Source organism: Tachyglossus aculeatus, chromosome 26 (genome assembly GCF_015852505.1).
Source record: "Tachyglossus aculeatus isolate mTacAcu1 chromosome 26, mTacAcu1.pri, whole genome shotgun sequence".
Lineage (NCBI taxonomy): Eukaryota > Metazoa > Chordata > Mammalia > Monotremata > Tachyglossidae > Tachyglossus > Tachyglossus aculeatus.
The window spans coordinates 17,321,587-17,346,778 of NC_052091.1; the positions used below are offsets into that span (position 1 = coordinate 17,321,587).

General features: G+C 46.1%; 1 protein-coding gene across 2 annotated transcripts in view; it reads right to left on the minus strand.

Annotated features, from left to right (window-relative positions):
- ARNT2 (aryl hydrocarbon receptor nuclear translocator 2) overlaps positions 1-25,192 on the minus strand; it is a 202,591-nt gene that overhangs the window by 116,809 nt on the left and 60,590 nt on the right. For both annotated transcript variants that reach the window (XM_038767479.1, XM_038767478.1), the window contains exon 5: positions 23,567-23,780. In XM_038767479.1, coding sequence (XP_038623407.1) covers positions 23,567-23,780 — 214 coding nt within the window. The remainder of the gene's footprint in view (positions 1-23,566; positions 23,781-25,192) is intronic.

Below are 25,192 nucleotides of genomic sequence, written 5' to 3' on the forward strand. Positions count from 1 at the left end.
AGCAGCTAGATGGACAGAGCCCAAAACAACAATAACGGAAGAACCGTTTAGAAAGGTTACGGATTATGGCAGAAGATAGGACTTTCTGGAGAAAATATATCCATAGACTAGCTATGAATCGGAAATGACTCGACGGCAGTTGTCAATAATAATCTCTCTCACTACAGCCCAATCTCACACTTTGCTCCTCTCGAACAAACCTGAGCCTCAACCCCTTCTCTCAAAGACTTGACGTTTTGCTCAACCCTCCCCCTAACCCTACCCTCCTGTCTGAAACTCCCTCCCCTACATGCCAATCAATCGCATTTATTGAGCATTTACTGTGTGCAGTGCTCTGTACTAAGCGCTTGGGAGAGTCCAAGTAGAACACTATGACAGGCACATTCCCTCCCCACAACGAGTTTACAGTCTATTCACATACTGTCCCCATCCTCCAAGATCTTTCAAAATCACGTTGTCTCCAGGAAGCCTTCCCTGAATGATTGATTGATTCATCTCTCTCTAGACTGTGAGCTCGTTGTGGGCAGGAATGTGTCTGTTTGTTCATTCATTCATTCATTCAATCGTATTTATTGAGGGCTTACTGTTTGCAGAGCACTGTACTAAGCGCTTGTCCCAAGCGCACAAGTAGAAGTTGGCAACGTATAAAGACGATCCCTACCCAACAGTGGGCTCACAGTCTAGAAGGGGGAGACAGAGAACAAAACAAAACATAGTAACAAAATAAAATAAATAGAATAAATATGCACAAGTAAAATAGAGTAATAAATACGTACAAACATATATACATATATATATATATACTATATATATAGTTTGTTGCTATACTGTACTCTCCCAAGAGCACTGCTTCTTCCTTCTCTTGTCTTCTGCTGTCTAGCCTCTCCAACCCATAGCGATTCCAAGAATATCTCTCTCCCGGAATGTCCCACTTCCATCTGCAATCATTCTGGAAGACTTCCCTGAATGATTGATTGATTCATCTCTCTCCAGACTGTGAGCTCGTTGTGGGCAGGAATGTGTCTGTTGCTATACTGTACTCTCTCAAGCGCACTGCTTCTTCCTTCTCACGTCTTCTGCTGTCTAGCCTTTCCGACGCATAGCGATTCCAAGAATATATCTGTCCCGGAATGCCCCACTTCCATCTGCAATCATTCTGGTGGTGGATCCCTAGAATTTTCTTGGTAAAACTGCCTTCTTCCATGCAGTAAACTTGTGGCTCTGCCCTCGACTCTCCCGGGCCACTGCTGCCCAGCACAGGTGAGTTTTGACCTGTAGCAGATTGCCTGCCACTCGTTAGCCGCTGCCCAAGCTAGGAATGGAATGGCTAGGCCTCTGCTTGACTCTCCCTCCCGCAGCCGAGACTGGTAGAGGACTGGAAACTGTCCAGATGCCATCCTGAGAGGGGTTGTTTCCCCTACCCTAAATTTATTTCAGAGGTGGTCTCCCCCCTAGACTGTAAAATTCTACGATTGTGTCTACTGACCCTGTTGTATCCACCCAAGCACTCAGTACAGTGCTCTGCACAGAGTAAACCCTAAAATACCACTGGTCGATTGACCAACTGATAGTAATAATAATAATAATGGCATTTATTAAGCGCTTACTATGTGGAAAGCACTGTTCGAAGCGCTGGGGAGGATACAAGGTGATCAGGTTGTCCCATGGGGGGTTCACAGTCTCAACCCCCATTTTACAGATGAGGGAACTGAGGCGCAGAGAAGTGAAGTGACTTGCCCAAAGTCACACAGCTGACAATTGGTGGAGCCAGGATTTGAACCCACGACCTCTGACTCCAAAGCCCATGCTCTTTTCCACTGAGCCACGCTGCTTCTCTGTGGCAGAGAGTAGTGGCAGAAGCTCTGAGGAGAGAAGGGAGAGAGGCCTGACCTGAGTTATCTTTGAGGGTGAGTGTTGAGGGAGACGGGGCTCTAGTGGAAGAGTTGACTGGAGGAAGCAGTGTGGCCTAGTGGAAAGAGCCGGGGCCTAGGAGTCGGAGGTTGTGGGTTCTAATTCTGGCTCTGCCACGTCTGCTGTGTGGCCTTGGGCAAATCACTGTGCTTCGGTTACTTCATCAGTAAAATGGGATTAAAGATTCTGAGCTTTAATGGGGATAAAGATTGTGAGCCCCATGAGAGACATGGATGGTGCCCAGGCTGATTACCTTGTATCTACCCCAGCCCTTAGAACAGTGTTTGGCACATAGTAAGCACTTAACAAATACCATTCATTCATTCAATCGTATTTATTGAGCACTTACTGTGCACAGAGCACTGTACTAAGCGCTTGGGAAGTACAAGTTGGCAACATATAGAGATGGTCCCTATCCAACAGCAGGCTCACAGTCTAGAAGATAATAATAATAATAATGGCATTTATTAAGCACTTACTATGTGCAAAGCACTGTTCTAAGCGCTGGGGAGGTTACAAGGTGATCAGGTTGTCCCACGGGGGGCTCACAGTCTTAATCCCCATTTTACAGATGAGGTCCAGAGAAGTTAAGTGAGTTGCCCAAGGTCACACAGCGACAACTGGCGGAGCCAGGATTTGAACCTATGACCTCTGACTCCAAAGCCTCTGACTCTTTCCACTGAGCCATGCTGCTTCTTACAATTATTATTATTATTATTATTCCCGGCTCCTGCAATTGCTTGCTGTACGACCTTGGGCAAGTTGCTTAATGTCTCTGTGCCTCAGTTTCCTCAACTGCAAAATTGGGATTAAATGTCTATTCTCCCACATACATAATTAATTCATTCAATCATATATATTGAGCGCTTACTGTGTGCAGAGCACAGTACTAAGTGCTTGGGAAGTACAAATCGGCAACAGATAGAGATGGCGGTCCCTACCCAATAACAGGCTCACAGTCTAGAAGGGGCAGACAGGCAACAAAACAAAACAAAACAAGTAGATAATAATAATAATAGCTAGATAATAATAACAATAATAATGGTATTTGTCAAGCAATTACTATGTACCAGGCACTGTTACTAAACACTGAGGTGGAAATAAGCAAATCGAGTTGGGCACAGTCCCTGCCCCAAGTGGGGCTCACAGTCTCAATCCCTTTTTACAGATGAGGTAACCGAGGCCCAGAGAAGTGAAGTGACTTGCCCAAGGTCACACAGCAGACAAGTGGCAGAGCTGGGATTAGAACTCATGACCTTCTGACTCCCAGACAGGTGCTCTATCCACTAGGCCACACTACTTAGACTGTGAGCCCCAAGTGGGTCAGGGACTGTGTCCGACCTAATTAGCCTGTACCTACGCAGCACTTAGAACAGTGTCTGACATATAGTAAACACTTAACAAAGGCCATAAACAAAAAAACAAACAAAAAACCACACAAACACAGCTCTTTTAGGGGTCTTCCTAGCTCTCCTTGACCCTCTTGTGGCTTCTCCCCAAAGTTCCCCCGGTTAACTCTCTTTTGAGGAAATAGCTCAATGTTTATTTGTTAAAATCTCCTAAACCCACACGGGAGAACCCGATAAAACCTGCATAAATAAAACCTCTCATGGGAGGAGATGATCTGCAAGGATGAAGCTTAGCAGAACTTTTTTCAAGGCTGAAAATATTTTAAAATTTATGATGAATCCTGTTTTCTAACTTCCTCAGAATCATCATCATCATCATCAATCGTATTTATTGAGTGCTTACTATGTGCAGAGCACTGTACTAAGCGCTTGGGAAGTACAAATTGGCAACATATAGAGACAGTCCCTATGGAGGTTAGCCCTCATTATAAAGCAACTAAAACTGATGATTTTCAGTACTTGGAGTTAAACTTGTTGTGTGCAGGGAATATGTCTGTTTATTCATTCATTCATTCAATCGTATTTATTGAGCGCTTACTGTGTGCTGTGCTAAACGCTTGGGAAGTACAAGTTGGCAACATATAGAGACGGTCCCTAACCAACAGTGGGCTCACAGTTTATTGTTCTATTGTCCTCTCCCAACCGCTTAGTACAGTGCTTAGCACACAGTAAGCACTTGATAAATACGATCAAATGAATGAATAAGGATTCAAACTTCATATCTTTCCTAGAAACTCTAGAACTCTAGAACTCTAGAATTCTGAAAGCCAAAATAATAATAATAATGATGGCATTTGTTAAGCGCTTACTATGTGCAAAGCACTGTTCTAAGTGCTGGGGGATACAAGGTGATCAGGTTGTCCCACGTGGGGCTCCCAGTCTTCATCCCCATTTTACAGATGAGGTAACTGAGGCACAGAGAAGTTAAGTGGCTTGCCCAAGGCCATACAGCAGACAAGTGGCGGAGCCGGGATTTGAACCCTTCACCTTCAACTCCCAAGCCCGTGCTCTTTCCACCGAGCCACGCTGAGGAAGCACTTAGTACAGTGCTCTGCACACAGTAAGCGCTCAATAAATACAATTGATTGATTGATTGATTGAAGCGCATGACCTAGTGGATAGAGCACAGGCCTGGGAGACCGAAGGACCTGGGTTCTAATTCCGGCTCCGCGACTTGTCTGCTGTGTGTCCTTGGGCAAGTCACTTCACTTCCTCTGTGGCTCAGTTCCCTCATCTGTAAAACAGGGACACGGACTGTGTCCAACCTGATTAGCTTGTATCTATCCCAGTAGATCTAGTATATAGTATATCTTGTCTGGCATATGGTAAGTACTTAACAAATAACATTTAAAAAAACCCTTTCATCTGTAAATCAATTAATCAATCAATTGCATTTATTGAGCACTTACTGTGTGCAGAGCACTGTACTGAGCGCTTGGGAAGTACAAGTTGGCAACATATAGAGACAGTCCCTACCCAACAGTGGGCTCACAGTCTAAAAGGGGGAGACAGAGAACAAAACCAAACATACTAACAGAATAAAATAAATAGAATAGATATGTACAAGTAAAATAAATAAATAAGTAGAGTAAATGGGGATTAAGACTTCTAGACTGTGAGCCCACTGTTGGGCAGGGACCGTCTCTATATGTGGCCAACTTGTACTTCCCAAGTGCTTAGTACAGTGCTCTGCACACAGTAAGCGCTCAATAAATACGATTGAATGAATGAATGAAGACTGTGAGCCCCATGTGGGCCATGGACTGTGTCCAACCTGACTAGCTTGTATCTACCCCGGCCCTTAGCACAGCGCCTGGCACGTAGTAAGCGCTTAACAAGTCCCGTAAAAAAAAACCCTTTCATCTGTAAAACAGGGATTAATACTGTGGCACATGGACTGTGTCCAACCTGATTGGCTTGTATCTACCCCACCGCTTAGCACAGCACCTGGCACGTAGTAAGCGCTTAACAAGTACGGTAAAAAAAAAACCCTTTCATCTGTAAAACAGAGATTAATACTGTGGCACATGGACTGTGTCCAACCTGATTGGCTTGTATCTACCCCAGCGCTTAGCACAGCACTTGGCACGTAGTAAGCGCTTAACAAGTACAGTAAAAAAAAACCCTTTCATCTGTAAAACAGGGATTAAAACTGCGGCACATGGACTGTGTCCAACCTGATTGGCTTGTATCTACCTCAGCGCCTGGCACGTAGTAAGCGCATAACAAAAAAAAAAGTACGGGGTTTAGGATTTCCCAACTGATACAGTTTGGGGACAAGAACAGAGGTTCACTCTGAGTCCAGAGGAGTTGCGGGAGTTGTAGGGCATGTATCCAGCATGAATGCTGAATCAATGTTAGAACAGTTGCTGAAACTTGGGAGTCAACATAACAGATTTCTGCCAGGGCTAAGCTCAGGCATCTTGGAAGTTGGCCATTCACAGGTCCTGAGACCTCTGCATTTGGCATTCCACAGCCTTACTAGTTTCCAGCACTCAGTACAGTGCCTGGCACATAGTAACCACTTAACATGTATCATAATTATTATAACTACTGTCCTGCCTCTGCCACTTGTCAGCTGTGTGACTTTGGGCAAATCACCGAACTTCTCTGTGCCTCAGTTACCTCATCTGTAAAATGGGGATTAATACTGCAAGCCCCACGTGGACAACCAGATTACCTTGTATCTATCCCACAGCTTAGAACAGTGCTTGGCACATAGTAAGAGCTTAACAAATACCATTATTATTATTATTGAATGAATGAATCTCTCACGTTGGCCTCTAGATGCATTCCCCCCTGCCCCCCAACACTATAACAGACAAATTCCCTGCCCATAACGAGCTTAATCAATTAGTCATATTTATTGAGCGCTTACTGTGAGCACAGCACTGTACTAAGCACTTGGGAGAGTACGATACAATAGAATAACAGACATAGTCCCTGCCCATAATGAGCTTAATCAGTTATATTTATTGAGCGCTTACTGCGTGCAGAGCACTGTACTAAGCACTTGGGAGAGTACAACATAACAGAATAACAGACATAGTCCCTGCCCATAATGAGCTTAATCAATTAGTCATATTTATTGAGCGCTTACTGTGTGCAGAGCACTGTACTAAGCACTTGGGAGAGTACGACACAATAGAATAACAGACATAGTCCCTGCCCATAACGAGCTTAATCAATCAGTCATATTTATTGAGCACTTACTGTGTGCAGAGCACTGTACTAAGCGCTTGGGAGAGTACATTAGAACAATATAATAGACACATTCCCTGCCCACAAAGAGCTTACAGTCTAGCGGGGGGGGGGGGGGGGGATGTGTCTAGAGGCCAAGTTGAGAGATTCATTCGTTCATGCAATTGTATTTATTGAGTGCTTATTGTGTGCAAAGCTCTGTATTAAGCACTTGGGGGAGTAAGATACAGTAATATACCAGACATATTCCCTGCCCATAATGAACTTAATCAATCATATTTATTGAGTGCTTACCGTGTGCAGAACACTGTACTAAGCACTTGGGAGAGTACAGAAGAACAATATAACAGACACATTCCCTACCCACAAAGAGCGTACAGTCTAGATCGGGAGACAGGCATCAATTTAAATCAAGAAAATGACAGTTATGTACATAAGTGCAGGGGGGTTGGGAGCAGCGATAAATAAAGGGAGCAAGTCAAGGTGACACAGAAGGGAGGGGGAGATCATCTTGTATCTGTGTGCAGAGCACTGTACCAAGCATTTGGGAGAGTACAATACAAAAGAATTAACAGACACGTTCCCTGCCCTTAACAAGCTTACCCCAGTGCTTAGTACAGTGTCTGGCACATAGTAAGAACTTAACAGATGCCATTAAAAATACCCAACAACTTCAAATAAAATCTGAGGCTTGTGGGCCGTGAGAGCAGTTTTCCCAGTTGCCCAGGTCTCCAACTGTTATCTACATGGCATCACAGTTGGTTAAAGACAAGGAACATGTCTACTAATTCCGTTGTGCTATACTCCCCCAAGCGCTCTGCACATAGTGAGCACTCAATAAATACCATTAATCGATTGACTGGTTGACCCCAGCTGGCTGGAAGCCACCGATCGTGGCCGAAGTGAATGAATGATTCACTTTCCCTCCTCAGCAGCACAAACATATCGCTCTTCTTTGACTCTTCGGAGGGGTCGCCGGGGGGCTCGGAGACCGCTAGTCCAAACAAGCATAATCCCTGTCAGCGGACCAAAAAAACCCGGCTCCGTGGATGATACGCTTCAGTCTCTGAGCTCCGAGACTCTCCGGAGTCCCGGAGAGAGCCAGACCCCAGCTTGACCTCCGTGCTCTGGGCTCGGAGCCTGGCCGCATCTCAAACGTTATCTTCAGAGACAGCTCAGGGATCACCGCGGTGAAAATATTTAGGGGAAATTTCTAAATATTGGAGTTGGGAAATGGGAGTTGGAGAGGAAAGAAAAACAGAAAGGGTCCAGGCCCGTGAGGAGGCGGCGGACGCAGAGAAGCCGCCATCAATATTCGATGAGGAGAAAGAACTGAACTCGTCCCGGGGAAACAGCTGTGATAATAGCGGGGAGAGCTGCAATTTTCACGGGGAAGTTTCCCAACAACAGCAAGCCCGGGATAGTTGGAATTCCATTTCCTATGGATGGCCTGAGTACTTCCATCCGCTATCCAGTAGTGTTGCCGACCCAGCTGGGAAGCTCCGAAGGAAACGAGTGTAACCGCCTCATCTTCCTTGGGGGAAATCGTTTGATTTCCCATTTCAAGCCCTGAAATGGTCAAATGTGCAGTGTCTGACAATTTTGCTTTCTCCCCCAGCCCGCTCAATGTAAGAGTAGCAGCAACCACAGGTGGGTGGCTTGGATAGGAATTTGAATGCTGAGTTGTTCCTCTCTGGCACGGGTGGGAATTCACTGTCTTTACCTCTATCCTGCGGACAGATTTCCAGACCAGTTTTTTTTTTATGGTATTTCTTAAGCGCTGTTACATGCCAGGCACTGTACTGAGCGTTGGGGATAGGGAGTCAGAGGTCATGGGTTCAAATCCCAGCTCTGCCAATTGTCAGCTGTGTGACTTTGGGCAAGTCGCTTCACTTCTCTGTGCCTCAGTTCCCTCATCTGTAAAATGGGGATTAAGACTGTGAGCCCCCCGTGGGACAACCTGATCACCTCGTAACCTCCCCGGCGCTTAGAACAGTGCTTTGCACATAGTAAGCGCTTAATAAATGCCATCATTGTTATACAAGTTCATCCGGTTGGACACATGGGGCTCACGGTCATAACCCCCACTGACAGATGAGGTAACTAACGGAAGTCCACAGAAGTGAGGTGACTCGCCCAAGGTCACACAGCAGACAAGTGGCTGAGCTGGGATTAGAACCCAGGTCTAGTTGGTAGAAGCCCAACTAAAGAATCAGAGGATCAGAAAAGAGAACCTATCAGAAAAGCGGTGTGGCTTAGTGGAAAGAGCCCGGGCTTGGGAGTCAGAGGTCGCGGATTCCAATCCCAGTTCTGCCATTTATCAGCTGTGTGATTTTGGGCACGTTGCTTCACTTCTCTGTGCCTCAGTTACCTCATCTGTAAAATGGGGGTGAAGACTGTAAACCCCACGTGGGACAACCTCATTACCTTGTATCTACCCACGAGAAGCAGCGTGGCTTAGGGAAAAGAGCATGGGCTCGGGAGTCAGAGGTCATGGGTTCTAATCCTAACACTGCCACTTGTCAGCTGTGTGACCTTGGGCAAGTCACTTAATTTCTCTGAGCCTCAGTTACCTAATCTGTAAAATGGGGACGAAGACTGGGAGCCCCACGTGGGGCAACCTGATTACCTTGCAATGCGGTTGGAAAAGAGAGATATAATCCCTGCCCACACTGGGCTCTCAGATAATAAGCACCCCAGTGCTTAGAACAGTACTTGGCACTTAGTAAACTCTTAACAAATACCAACATTATTATCATTTACTACCCCAACACTTAGAACAGTGCTTGGCACATAATAAGCGCTTAACAAATACCAACACTATTATTTATTACCCCAGCACTTAGAACAGTGCTTGGCACATAGTAAGCACTTAACAAATAGCAACATTAGTATTATTTTAGAAGCAAGCGAGTGTACTATGTTAGGCATTTTAGCCCCTGGAAAGTTGTTTTAATGATCTGCATCTTTCTGAGGGTTTCTCCTCCTGCAGGAGGAGGTCAGCAGGTCGCTTTGAATGTCACCAAACGCCAGGGGATTAGGAAGCTCAAGTTCCAGTAAAGGGATGTGGACCATTTTCTTGCCAAAGGCAACACTCTTATTGTTTGAATAGTTGAAGAGGTGAGAAGCAGCATTACTTAGTGGAGAGAGCATGGACCAGAGAATCAATTTATCAACTGAGCGCTTACTATATGCACAACACTGAACCAAGCACTTGGGAGAGTACCATACAAAAGAATTAGCAGCCACGTTCCCTGCCCATAACAAGCTTACAGTCTAGAGAGAGGGGAGACAGATATTAGTATGAAAAATTAAGTAATTTACAATACAGAAATTAAAGATTTCTACATAAATGAGGCAGGGTTAGGGGTGGGGAATGTGTCTGTTTATTGTTGTATTGTAATAATAATAACGATGGCATTTATTAAGTGCTTACTATGTGCGCTGGGGAGGTAACAAGGTGATTGGGTTGTTCCTCGGGGGGCCCACAGTCTTAATGCCCATTTTATAGATGAGGTAACTGAGGCACAGAGAAGTGAACTGACTTGCCCAAAGTGACACAGCTGACAACTGGTGGAGCCAGGATTTGAACCCTTGACCTCTGACTCCAAAGCCCGTGCTCTTTCCACTGAGCCATGCTGCTTCTCTATTGTACTCTCCCAAATGCTTAGTACAGTGCTCTGCACATGAAAAGTGCTCAATAAATACGATTGAAAGAATGAGGAAAAGAGAGCTTAATAGGGGAAGGCCTCTTGGAGGAGATTCATTCACTTGTATTTATTGAGTGCTTACCATGTGCAGAGCACTGTACTAAGCAGTTGGAAAAGAGAGGGACAATCCCTGCCCACACCGGGCTTTCAGATAATAATAATAATGATGGTATCTGTTAAGTGCTTATTGTATGCCAAGCACTGTTCTAAGTGCTGAGGTAGATACAAGGTAATCAGATTGTCCCATATGAGGCTCACAGACTTAATCCCCATTTTACAGATGAGGTAACTGAGGCACAGAGAACTTAAGTGACTTGCCCAAAGCCACACAGCTGACAAGTGGCAGAGCCGGGATTAGAACCCACGACCTCTGACGCCCGAGCCTGTGCTCTTTCCACTAAGCCACACTGCTTTTCAGATGTGATCTTAGTAATGTTTTGAAGGCAGAGAGAGTGGTGGTCTGGTGTATAAGGAGCAGGAGGGATTTCCTGGCTAGGGGGAGGACGGGAGAAAGGGGTCGGTGGTGAGATCGACAACATCAGGAGGGGAGGGGAGTGTGTGGGCTGAGCTGGGGTAGGATAAGGTGGTGTAAGAGGGGAGCCCTTCAAAACCGATGGTAAGGAGCTTCTGTTTGATCCAGAGGTGGGGGAGCCCATTGTTGGGTAGGGACCGTCTCTATATGTTGCCAGTTTGTACTTCCCAAGAGCGTAGTACAGTGCTCTGCACACAGTAAGCGCTCAATAAATACGACTGAATAAATGGGCAGCCACTGGAGGTTCGTGAGGAATGGGAAGACTTGAACTGACCATTTTTGTTGAAAAACGATTCATGCAGCAGAGTGAAATACAGATTGGAGTGGGGAGAGGCAGGAGGCCGGGTGGTCCGGACAGGAGACCCAAGGACCTGAGTTGTTATTATTATTATTACTATTAAAGGCATTTATTAAGTGCTTCCTATGTGCAATGCACTGTTCTAAGCGCTGGGGAGGTTACAAGGTGATCAGATTGTCCCACGGGGGGCTCACAGTCTTAATCCCCATTTTACAGATGAGGGAACCGAGGCCCAGAGAAGTTAAGTGATTTGCCCAAAGTCACACAGCTGACACTTGGCGGAGCCGGGATTTGAACCCATGACCTCTGACTCCAAAGCCCGTGCTCTTTCCACTGAGCCATGCTGCTTCTCTAATCCCTGCTCTGCCACTCATCTGCTGCGGGGAATCACTTCCCTTCTCGGTGCCTCAGTCCCTTCCTCTGTAAAACGGGGGTTTAGACTGTGAGCCCCATGTGGGACAGGGACTGTGTCCAACTTAATTAGCTTGCACCTACCCCAGTGCTTAGTACAGTGCTTGGCACATAGTAAGCATTCATTCATTCATTCAATCGTATTTATTGAGCGCTTACTGTGTGCAGAGCACTGTACTAAGCGCTTGGGAAGTACAAGTTGGCAACATATAGAGACGGTCCCTACCCAACCGTGGGCTCACAGTCTAGAAGACACATAACTACCATATTAAAAAAAATAACAAACTGCTATTTTCCCATTCTAGATCCGGGGAAACAACACTAGAGCGGAGACGGAGCTGCTTGCCCCGTAACGCTTAGGGATGAGGAGGAAGAGACAGGATGAGAGGGCAAGCCCTCTGACCACTGACCAAACCCCACACCCCAGAAGGGTGGAAACTTTGGGGAGCCGGAGCCGGTCCCCTTCTGAGGCAGAAACACTCAGATTGACGTAAACGCGAAAGAGAAAGATGAGTGACAGGAAATGGAATTGACTCACTGACTCAGCAAAGTTGGAAGCTCCACACGACCAGGCTCCTGTTTGGGGTTAGAGACTCGATTTTTCCAAACCATTTCTTATTTCCTGTTATTTCTCTTTTTAACAGGAAACCCGGCACCGAAAGGACCTCCTCAATGGTCCTGATACTCGTGACATATAAAGATGTTTCTACGGAGGGACATGTGCTCTTTTAGCAGAGTCCCTAATTTCCAAATATCTTGCCTTTCCGCCCGACTCTGAGGTAATCAGGTTTTTAAACAACTGATGACTTGTGGTTACCGGTCATTTCCGTATGCCCAGGGGGTAGCAGAATCATCCTGAGGATGCAGAGGCCTAAAACTTTCCACCTCTGAGCCCAGAGACCTAGGGGAGGTGACCTAGGAGGTGCCCCCTTCAAGAGCGTGCCCTTCTAGACTGTAAGCTCACAGTGGGCCGGGAATGTGTCCGTTCATTTTTATATTTTACTCTCCCAAGCGCTTAGTACAGTGCTCTGCGCACAATGAGCGCTCAACAAATACTACCGATTCACTGACAATCCCCTGAGCCGAGGCCAGTTTCAGGATCAGTGAACCCAAGCCAAAGGTGTGGACTTGAGGTGGGGAAAGGGAGTTGGACGGCTCCAAACAAGGAAGTAATCGCTTGGATTAATGTGGTAGTAGTTGGGATGGAGAGGGAAGGATGGATTTGTTGTGAAGGTTGAACGGGAAGAACTTAGTATACGTATGTATATATCTTTGTACAGATTTATTACTCTATTTTACTTGTACATATTTACTATTCTTTTTATTTTGTTTTTAGACTGTGAGCCCGCTGTTGGGTAGGGACTCTCTCTATATGTTGCCAGCTTGCACTTCCCAAGCGCTTAGTACAGTGCTCTGCACACAGTAAGCACTCAATAAATACGATTGATTGATTGATTGATTTTGATGTGCATCTAGCTTTAATTCTATTTGTTCTGACGACTTGACACCCGTCCACATGTTTTGTTTTGTTGTCCGTCTCTCCCTTCTAGACTGTGAGCCCGTTGTTGGGTAGGGACCGTCTCTATATGTTGCTGACTTGTACTTCTCAAGCGCTTAGTACAGTGCTCTGCACACAGTAAGCGCTTCAGGAGGCCTTCCCAGACTGAGCCCCCTCCTTCTTCTCTCCCTCTTCCCCCTCCCCATCCCCCCCGCCTTACCTCCTTCCCCTCCCCACAGCACCTGTATATATGTATATATGTTTGTACATATTTATTACTCTATTTATTTATTTTACTTGTACATATTTATTCTATTTATTTTATTTGGTTTATATGTTTTGTTTTGTTGTCTGTCTCCCCCTTCTAGACTGTGAGCCTGCTGTTGGGCAGGGACCGTCTCTATATGTTGCCAACTTGTACTTCCCAAGCGTTTAGTACAGTGCTCTGCACACAGTAAGCACTCAATAAATACAATTGAATGAATTAATGAAGCACTCAAAAAATACGATTGAATGAATGAACTTAGTGACATTGAATATGTGAGTTGAATGAGAGATGAGTCGAAAATAACGTCAGGGTTTCGGGCTTCTGGGACAGGAAGTACGGTGGTGCTGTCTACAGTGACTAACGAGACCTTCCTGACTAATAATAATAATTATTATGGTATTCGTTAAGTGCTTACTTTGTGCCAAGCACTGTTCTAAGCACTGAGGTAGATACAAGGTAATCAGGATGTCCCACGTGGGGCTCACAGTGTCCCACATTGGGCTCACAGTCTTAATCCCCATTTTACAGATGAGGTCACTGAGGTCACTGAGAAGTTAAGTGGCTTGCCCAAGGTCACACAGCAGACAAGTGGCAGAGCTGGGATTAGAACCCATGTCCTCTAACTCCCAAGCCCGGGCTCTTTCCACTGAGCCACGCTGCTTCTCATCCCTCATTTCCTCTATTTCATTCATTCATTCAATCAAATTTATTGAGCGCTTACTGTGTGCAGAGCACTGTACTAAGCGCTTGGGAAGTACAAGTTGGCGAAATATAGATACGGTCCCTGCCCAACAATGGGCTCACATTCTAGAAGGGGGAGACAGACAACTAAACAAAACATGTGGGCAGGTGTCAAGTCGTTTGCCTAGACACTTTGATCCGTACCCCTTAATCACTTGAAATTCACCCCACCACAGCTTCACAGCACTTTTGTTCATATTCACTGTTCATATCCATAACTGTTACATTGTACTCTCCCAAGTGCTTAGTACAGTGCTCTGCACACAGCAAGTGCTTAATAAATACAATTAACTGGAATCTGGACTCTGGTCATTACTCCCCCCCAGGTCTCCTAGATTACAAGTGCTGTCAACCTGGAACTATTTGCTCTGACCTGCTCCAAATTATCACCTCAGAGGGATTCTGAGGGGCACAGAATAAATTTTGGCTCTAAGTGTCAAGATGGGGGCACCTCCTGGCTAGGAACTTCACATCTCTTTGGTGTTCAACCTACCGCTCATTCCTTTCCCCCCGTGTGAACCCCCACCCTTGACAAAGCCATCAAACACATTCTGCCTCAACTCCAAAGCCTGTAAACAGTTACACACCCCCAATATACCTTCCCCAATTAATCCCCCCCAGTCAGTCAATCATATGTATTGAGCATGTGCCCAGCACTGAGGGAGTACAATATAACAACAAAACAGACACATCCCCTGCCCATAGTGAGCTTACAATCTAGAGGGGGAGACAGACATTAATAGAAATAAATACAATTATGGATATTTACATAACTGCTGTGGAGCTGGGAGGGGGGGATGAATAAAGGGAGCAAGTCAGGGTGATGCAGAAGGGAGTTGAAGAAAAGGAAAAGAGGAAAGGTCTCTTGGGGGAGATGTGCCTTCAATAAGGCTTTGAAGGAGGGGTGAGTAATTCCCTGTAGGATAGGGAGAGGGAGGGCATTCCCGGCCAGTGGCAGGATGTCGAAAGGGCTCGGTGGTGAGATAGATGAGACGGAGGAACAGTGAGAAGGTTGGTAACAGAGGAGTGAAGTTCCAGCTCTTAGAACAGTGCTTTGCACATAGGAAGCGCTTAATAAATGCCATTATTAGTAGGAGAGTAGCGAGGTGAGGTAGGAGAGGGTAAGGTGATTGAGTGTTTTAAAGCCGAAGGTGAGGAGTTTCCGTTTGACGCGGAGGTGGACGGACAACCACTGGAGAGTCTTGAGGAGTGGGGAAAAGTGGCCTGAACATTTTTGTAGAAAAACAATCAGGGGCAGCAGAGTGAAGTATGGACTGGAGTGGGGAGGCTGGGAGGTCAGCAAGGAGGCTGATACGGTTATCAAGGTGGAATAGGATAAACCGTCGGATTAATGTGGCAGCAGTTCGGATGGAGAGGAAAAAGCCGATTTTAGCGATGTTGTGAAGGTGGGACGGACAGGATTTAGTGAGGGATTGAATATGTGGGTTGAATGACAGAGAGAAGTCGAGGATAACATCAAGGTTATGGACTTATGAGACAGGAAGGATGGCAGTGCTGTCGACGGTGATGGAAAAGTCCGGGGAAAGCCGGGGTTTGGGTGGGAAGATAAGGAGGTCTGTTCTAGACATGTTAAGTTTGAGGTGTTCCCTCCCGTCCTCTCTTGTCATAGCATTAGTCACCCTTCGCACTGATATTTATAGCTCTTGGTTTATTCGTTCTGTACTTATTTAATTGTTTACATTTGTTTTTACAGGTGGACTCTGCTTATTCTTTGGAGAAGCAGTGTCACCTAGTGGAAAGAGTACAGGATTGGGAGGCCTGAAACCCACTTCTAATCACAGCTCCGTCACCTGCTAGAACAGTGCTTTGCACATAGTAAGCGCTTAAAAAATACCATTATTATTATTATTATTATTATATGTTGCCAACTTGTACTTCCCAAGCGCTTAGTACAGTGCTCTGCAGTAATCCTCCCCCACTCCCAAACGTGACCTGACATCTTACATTCAAGCTGGAGCTGCTTTGGACCAGGAAGAGTCAATCAATCCATCAGTGGTATTTATTGACCCGGCTCCGCCACTTGTGTGCTGTGTGACCTTGGACAAGTCACTTCACTTCTCTGTGCCTCGGTTACCTCATCTGTAAAATGGGGATTAATACTGAGAGCTCCCTGTAGAACAGGGACTGTGTGGACATCCTGATTAGCTTGTATCTACCCCAGCACTTAGAACAGTGCTTGGCACATAGTAAGTGCTTAACAAATGCCATTATTATTATTATGTGCAGAGCACTGTACTAAGCCCTTGCGAGAGTACAAAATAACAGAGTTGGTAGACATATTCCCTGCCCACAAGAAGCTAACAGTCTAGAGGGGGAGGCAGATATTAACATAAATAAATTACAGATATGGACGTAAGTGGTATGAGACTGAGGGGGGGTGGATAAAGGGAACAAATCAGGGCGACGCAGAAGGGAATGGGAGAAGAGGAAAAGAGGGGTTAATCAGGAAAGGCTTCTTGAAGGAGGTGTGCCTTCTTCTCCCCTAGGATGCTTCCCCCTCTCCTCTCTGACCTGCCTCTACTTTAGTTTCCGTGGGAAAATCGAGTCAACTTCCACCTGGGAAGTCAGAAGGTCGTGGGGCCTGGGAATCAGGAGGACCTGGATTCTCATCCTGCCTCCGCCGCTTGTCTGCTTTATGACCTTGGGTAAGTCACTTCACTTCTCTGGGCCTCAGTTACCTCATCTGTAAAACGGGGATCAAGACTGTGTACCCAATGTGGGACTGGGACTGTGTCCAACCTGACAACCTCGTATCTACCCCGGCGCATGGGACGGCGCCTGGCACATAGTAGGCGCTTCATGAATACCACAGCTTTTATTCTTACCTATCCGCCATCCTGGGTGACTGTCTGAGAGAAGCAGAAATAGAACTGCCACTTGGTTTAACTACCTTCCAAAGGAAGTCCTTGGCCTCTCCCCAGAAGAACTCTTTAAGCAATTACCGAAGAACCTTCTTCGCCTTCCAGACAGCTGCCTGCGGACAGCCACCAATCACAAGACCAACCGCTTGACGGCAATATAAACACAAACTCCTCCCGACTTTCCGGGCCGAGGGAGACTACTAAAAGAAAGTCGTTTTTAAAGAGCCAGGTAACCTCGCCTGCCCCAGCTCTGCCTCGCTCATTAAATTGGAAAATAATATCCCTCGTCCAGATCCCAATATCCACAAAGTCCTGCCCTTCCATCTGGTTGTGAGGTAGAGCACAGCTTATTCTGGACACTTCCACTAATTCTACATCTTGCATATCCATTTCTGCCTCCTTGATTTCCTGGATCATTTACTTCCCCGTCCACATCCCTACACGCAGGTTTGAAAATCCACGCTTGCGTTCTCCGTGCGACCCTGTGTTGGTAGAACTCCTCGCGCTCAAATAGGAAAGGAATTCAACTTTCTTGGAGTCTGCTCCTCGTCTCCATTAAGTTTGCAGCTTTGACTGACCGTTCTCTTAATTTTTCATTCTCCGCTTTCCTCCCTCTCCCCCTTCGGTAAACAGTCTGTAACTGATTGTGTCCAGTGAGCTCGCTATTCCCCTATTCGGTGTGGTAAATAAGGATACCCTTGCTCCACTCCCGGAATAATTCCACGTTCCAATAACAACAAACTGAAGGTTTGCCACTTGCATCTTTAAACAGGATGCGCAATAATGACCCCAGATGAAACTCTTCATCTTCAGAGAGAAAGCAAACACATCCCCAGGCAATAGTTAGACTACCCTTTTTATCCTCCTGGAAGGAAGATCAGAGTGGGCTGGATGGGCATCACCGCAGAGCCGAGATCCTGCTTAATCCTTGTGGGCAGGAAATGTGTCTGTTTATTGTTGTATGGTATTCTCCCAAGCGCTTAGTACATTGCTCCCCACACAGTATGCACTCCATAAATACCACTGACTGAATCAACATTTCCCCTCTAGACCGTAAATTCCCACTCTAGATTGTAAGATTGTTGTAGGCAGACAACACCAGAGCTCAATAAATACGACTGGATGAATCTACCAACATTGTTCATTCATTCATTCCATCGTATTTGTTGATCAATCGTATTTACTGAGCGCTTACTGTGTGCAGAGCACTGTACTAAGCGCTTGGGAAGTACAAGTTGGCAACAAATATTGTTGAGCACTTACTGTGTGAAAGACTAGACTGTGAGCCCACTGTTGGGTAGGGACCGTCTCTATATGTTGCCAACTTTCACTTCCCAAGCGCTTAGTACAGTGCTCTGCACACAGTAAGCACTAAATAAATACGATTGATTGATTGATTGATTGATTGATTGAAAGACTGTGTGAGAAGCAATGTGGCTTAGTGGAAAGAGCACAGGCTTGGGAGTCAGAGGTCGTGGGTTCTAATCCTTGCTCCACCACTTGTCAGCTGTGTGACTTTGGGCAAGTCACTTAACTTCTCTGTGCCTCAGTTACTTCATCTGTAAAATGGGGATTAAGTCTGTGAGCCCCACGTGGGACACCCCAATTACCTTGTGTCTACCCCAACATTTAGAACAGTGCTTGGCACAGAGTAAGCGCTGAACAAATACCAACATTATTATTATTATTCAAAGCACTGTACTAAGCGCTTGGGAGAGTACAATACAACAACAGACACATTCTCTGCCCACAGCGAGCTCACGGTCTAGAGGGGGAGACAGACATTATTCTACATAAATAAATGAATATTTATTTATTGTATGTTATGTGGAAAAACATATATAAATCAATAATGAATATTTATTTATTGTATGTTATATTGTAATAATAATGATAATTCAATATTACAGTGTTTGATCAGCACTTACTATGTGCCAGGCACTATACTAAGCACTAGGGTAGATACAAGCAGATCAGGTGGGACACAGTCCCTGTCCCACATAGGGCTCACAGTCTTAATCCCTATTTTACAGATGAAGTAAGTGAGGCACAGAGAAGTGAAGTGACTTGGTCGAGGCCACGCAATAGACAAGTGAAGCAGCATGGCTCAGTGGAAAGAACACGGGCTATGGAGTCAGAGGTCATGGGTTCAAATCTCAGAGCTGCCAATTGTCAGCTGTGTGACTTTGGGCAAGTCACTTCACTTCTCTGTGACTCAGTTACCTCATCTGTAAAATGGGGATTAAGACTGTGAGCCCCCCGGAGAACGACCTGATCAACTTGTAACCTCCCCAGTGCTTAGAATGGTGCTTTGCACATAGTAAGCACTTAATAAATGTCATAATTATTATTATTATTAAGTTGTGGAGGCGGGTTTAGAACCCATGACGTCCTGACTCTCAGGCCTGTGCTCTATCCACTTTTCCATGCTGCTTCTCCAAGCACATGTTCTCTTCCAAGCATTTAGGACAGTACTCTGCACAGGGTAAGTGCTCAATAAATATGATGGACTGATTGATTCCCCTTTGTTTTGACATTACGGCTTCGAGGGAAAAATAAGAGAAACCTGTTCAGCCATTAAGGTGTTTTTTTTGAAGGTAAAGTGGACCTGGAATTCAAGGCCCGGGGCAGAGACCTTTGAACTGTGTCCAACCCGATTTACTTGTCTCTACCCCAGCATTTAATACAATGCCTGGTACATAGTAAGTGATTACCAAATACCATAAAAACAAACAAAAAAACCACTCGGTTGGATGGGTGAGGAGTTCCCAGTGTCCACCTGTCTGTCACCACTGTAGACTGGAGGAAGGAAAACACCTGTCTCTGAGGAACGAGTCATCTCTAGGATTTCATTTCCCTCTAGACAAAAACCTCTCATTCACTGGCTTTAAAGCCCTCAATCCCCTCGCCCCCTCCTATCTCACCTTCATTCATTCATTCAATCGTATTTATTGAGCGCTTACTGTGTGCAGAGCACTGTACTAAGTGCTTGGGAAGTACAAGTTGGCAACATATAGAGACGGTCCCTACCCAACAGTGGGCTCACGGTCTAGAAGGGGGAGACAGAGAACAAAACCAAACATATTAACAAAATAAAATAAAAAGAATAAATATGTACAAGTACATGTGTGCAAGTTTATTGTTGTATTGTACTCTCCCAAGTGCTTAGTTCAGTGCTCTGACATAGTAAGCGCTCAATAACTACGATCAAATGAATGAACAGGGCTCGTTGGTCCTGTGGGGCGGGGTTGGGAGAAGTTAGGTGAGAACCACTAGCCCAGAGCCTTTTGGGGTTCTTACTGCTCTGGAGTCTCCCCAGCGAGTATGGAACAAAGCCAGGTCAGGTCATCCTGCACAATCGGATCAAGACTTCCAGGGCTTTCTCAAGGGATTGGTTTTTTGTGGGACTGGGAAAACCAAGGAAAACCTAGACGGGCTCTAATTCCTGCTCCACCACGTATCCGCTGTGTGACCTAGAAGAAGTCACTTCACTTCTCTGGGCCTCAGTTACCCGATCTGTAAAATAGAGATTGAGACTGTGCGCCTCACATGGGACAAGGACCGTGTCCAACCCGATTTGGTTGTATCCACCCTTGTGCTTAGTACAGCGCTCTGCAAATAGTAAGTGCTCAATAAATACCATTTGTTGATTGATTGATTGATATGAAGAGGAAGGCCGTTGCAGGCCAGGGGCAGGATGGGGGTGAGGGGTCGGGAGTAAGACAGATGAGATCGAAGTACAGTGAGTATTTGGAGGAGCAGAGTATGCAGGATGGGTTGTAGAAGGAAATCAGGGAGGTGATGAAGGAGTAAGCAAGGTGATTGACTGCTTTAAAGCCTGTGATACCAAGTTTCTGTTTGATGCAGAGGTGGAAGGGCAACTAAGCGCTTGGGAAGTACAAGTTGGCAACATATAGAGACCGTCCCTACCCAACAACGGGCTCATAGTCTAGAAAATAATGGCATTTATTAAGCGCTTACTGTGTGCAAAGCACTGTTCTAAGCACTGGGGAGGTTACAAGGTGATCAGGTTGTCCCACGTGGGGCTCACAGTCTTAATCCCCATTTTACAGATGAGTTAACTGAGGCACAGAGAAGTTACGTGACGTCCAAAGTCACATAGCTAACAAGTGGCCGAGCCAGGATTTGAACCCATGACCTCTGACTCCAAAGCCTGTGCTCTTTCCACTGAGCCATGCTGCTTCTCTGCACACAGTAAGCACTCCATTTATTCAATTGTATTTATTGAGCACTTAACTGTGTGCAAAGCACTCTACAAAGTGCTCAATGAATAGAACTGAATGAATACCCTGAGTCATATCCGTAAGCTCCCTGGTCAAGGAGGGACCGATACCTCTAGGCCAAAGGCCGCAGACCAGCGTTCCAACCCCCTGCCCTGGGAGGAACAGGCCCTCTACAGATTTCAATATCCTCAAGGAAGGGATGGAAAGAAGACAGCGAGATAAAAGAAATGAAGACCGGGGAGCAAAGGTTATCAGACAAGAAAAACCTGAAGCAAGGTCTGCAGGGCAAAGGGATTTAAGAAAGCTGATTCTGCAGACTTGGGAACAAACTGTATCGGTGAAGAAAGACAGAGTGGCCAGCTGACTTCATCCAAAACTCCCGATAGGCCTCCCAGAGCACAGTCCTTAATAATAATAATTATTATTATTATTATCATTAAAGTACTTGTTAAGAGCTTAATCTGTGCCAAGCACTGTTCTAAGTGCTGGGGTAGCTACAAGGTAATCAGGTTGTCCCACGTGGGGCTCACAGTCTTCATCCCCATTTTACAGACGAGGTAACTGAGGCACAGAGAAGTTAAGTGGCTTGCCCAAGGTCACAGAGCAGACAAGTGGCAGAGCAGGGACTAGAACCCACGTCCTTTGATCCCCAAGCCCGTGCTCTACCCGCTAAACCACGCTGATTCACACAAAGAGTACAATACAGTAAGCAGCATGGTGTAGTGACTGGAGCTTTGGCCTGGGAATCAGAAAGCCGTGGGTTCTAATCCCGGCTCTGTCACGTGTCTGCTGTGTGACCTTGGACAAATCACTTCGCTTCTCTATGCCTCAATTACCTCATCTGTAAAATGGGGATTGAGACTGTGAGCCCCAGGTGGGACAGGGACTGTGTCCAACCCAATTTGCTTGTATCCACCCCAATGCTTAGTACAGTGCCTGGCACACAGTAAGCGCTTAACAAATACTACAATTATTATTTTTATTATGATTACTGTAAGCTTCAACCTTGTTTCCTCTCAGCCTTTGCCTTTCCAAACTAGAGTCTTAATCATTTCCTTCTGTTCTTACCCCAGAGATTCCCCCGTTCCAGATCGGCTTGGTGATTCCAGGGAACTGGGAAGCTTGGAGTCTCACCAGGTGTCGATGGTAGGACAGAGAAAGTGCCCTCAAGCCACCACAAATCTGAAAATCTGAAGGAAGACCCCTGAGACACTGACCGTGAGTGGATAGAATCCACAATCCAAAAAACCACCTACGGTTTCGGCTGCTAAATCAGTATCACCCCACTAGAGTTCTGGAAATCATTGAGCTTAGCACTTTCCAATTAGGCACAAGATGATCTAATTGCTTCTCACAGATGCCAACAGATCCAATCCCTGCAAATGACCGAATACTTCAGTAACGACTAAATGGGGAGAAACTGTTTCCCCCGCTCTTAGGCCATGCCGTTTCAGAGAAGCAGCACGGCTTGGCGGATAGGGCACGGGCCTGGGAATCAGAAAGACTTGGGTTCCTATCCAGGCTCCACCACTTATCTCTTGTGTGACCTTGGGCAAATCACTTCACTTCTCTGGGCCGCAGTTCCCTCATCTGTAAAATGGGAATTAAGAGCGTGAGCCCCATGTGGGACAGGGACTGTGTCCAACCTGATTAACTTGTATTTCCCCCAGTGCTTAGAATGGGGCTTGGCAAACAGTAAGTGCTGAGCAAGTACTGTAATTATTACCATTATTATCACGGACAAAAATAAATTTACAGTTAAGGCAATTCTATATGAGAGAAAAATCAAGGTGCAATAAGTGACGAATAAACATCATCCAAAAATATCTCAGCTACTGAGGGAAGAGAGACAGAGGGCTTACATCTAGATTGGTGCCAATATAGTGGCTTGGCTCTTTGCTGAGTCTGGGCACTTCACTGTGTGCAGAGCACTGTACTAAGCACTCTAACAATATCAGACACACTCCCTTCCCACAACAAGTTTACAGTTTAGAGGCTCAAGCGAATCTGTAGGAATTCTGTTGATTTGTGAGGCAGTGTTCTTGCCCTTATAACCAGTGATAATAACATTGCCCTGGCTATAGGCCATCAATTTCTGGGGAGTTGAGTTGAATCTTGCCCAGCCAGCCTGGACACAGGGGTACACTGCTGTACACAGGAGGGAGGGAGGAAACAGGTCAAGGCCCGGCTGAAAGAAATAAATATGGAAGAGGTAGCATCATCGGGAGTAAATATCAAGCTAGGATAAAGGGGAACAGGATCAGGGGGTCACATCACCACTGCTCCCCAAAGAAAGTAGCAGCCAAAGACCACCGCCTGATTTTCTTTCCTCCTCGAGACGTCCCCCCCGAAACGGAGTCTGGTCAAGTACGAGACCGTCCCTGAGGACCAGAAGTCAGGGAGTCCCCGGTGACTTCTCGGACCTGTTTCCTCAGGAGGCGTTCGTCCAGCGAGCTCTGACCTGTCATGGAGTTCTCGGAGGTGCAGAGCTGCTCCCGCAGTTTCTCCACGTCATCCGGGTGGACCTGCTCATAAAGCGTGCTGCCAAACCACTCCGATTGCGGCTGGTTCAGGACCGGGGTCACCGAGTCGGACACGTAAATCACCCTCCCCGTTTCGGCTGCCACGACGAACAGGAATCCGTCGGCTGCCTCCAGAATCAGGTGCTTCAGCTCCTGGGGAAGGAAGGGAGGGTCACGTTGGCGAGGCTCGGAAGGCAAAAGACATTGGTTCAATCCATCGATAGAACAATCAATAAATACCATTTAAAAAACAAACAAACAAAAAAAGATCTTTCCCAGCATTCCTCTGGTTCCTGGGAGTTGGAAAATAATAATAATGTTGGCATTTATTAAGTGCTTACTATGTGCAAAGCACTGTTCTAAGCGCTGGGGAGGTTACAAGGTGATCAGGTTGTCCCACAGGGGGCTCACGGTCTTAATCCCCATTTTACAGGTGAGGTACCTGAGGCACAGAGAAGTTAAGTGACTTGCCCAAAGTCACACAGCTGACAATTGGTGGAGCCGGGACTTGAACCCATGACCTCTGACTCCAAAGCCCGGGCTCTTTCCACTGAGCCACACTGCTGAAAATATAGCTGAGTGGCTCGCAGGGGGTTCAGGGGGCTGGGCGGGGTTACAGGAAACAGAGCTTAGGAAAACCTAATTCCCCAGCTGCTCACATCTGGGTTTCAGTCAGTTCAGACAGGATATTGGTCGGTGGCTGGAGGCCATCCGTCACCTCCAAACTATGTCCAACCCTATAACCCAGTGCTTAGGACAGTGCCTGGCATGAAAGAAGCACTGAACAAATACCACAATTATTATTATTATTATTGCCATTATTATTATGACTCGGATATGGATGGGCCTTAAGGACCCAGGGATTGGGACAAAGCTCAGAGAGAGATGAACACACATGCACATGTTACCCTCTCCGCCCCCCTCCACATATATATATCTGACAGGGTCCAGAATGCTGCCTGCTATTCTGAATAACCAGAAGGTCCATCCCGGCAAGTTGAACAAGTGACTCTTCAGACATCTGCACAGTCATTTTTCCCTTGAGGGAGTGGAAGGATGGACACCAAAGCAAATCCATCTGAGCAAATCCCGCCGACTTGCAGATATTTCGTCAATTCCTTCAGGCAAAGTCTTCATCAGTTTTTCATCTGTGCCCAGGCTGGCTGGGCAAGGCTCAACCTATCTCCCCCAGAATTGACAGTCCATAGCCAAGGCAGTGTTATTATCACTGGTCAAAAGGATGAGAATGCCGCCACCCAAAATCAACAGATTTTCTTGTAAAACTACAGACTCGACAGAGCCTCTAGTCTGCAAGCTCGTTGTGGGAAGGGAATGTATCTGTTGTTCTGTAAGAGTGTACTCTCACAAGCGCTTATTACAGTGTTCTACACACAGAAGAGCTAAATAAATATGACTGATTGATTGATTGAGAGAGCCCTGGCATCTTTCTCATTCCACATTCAGCACTGCTCCTACATAGATTGGGCCAAAGTCTCTTCTGTGGACATCTTCCTTGCTCACTGTGGTAAAAGCAGGTTTTGGGGTGGGGGGTGTCTATATCCTAG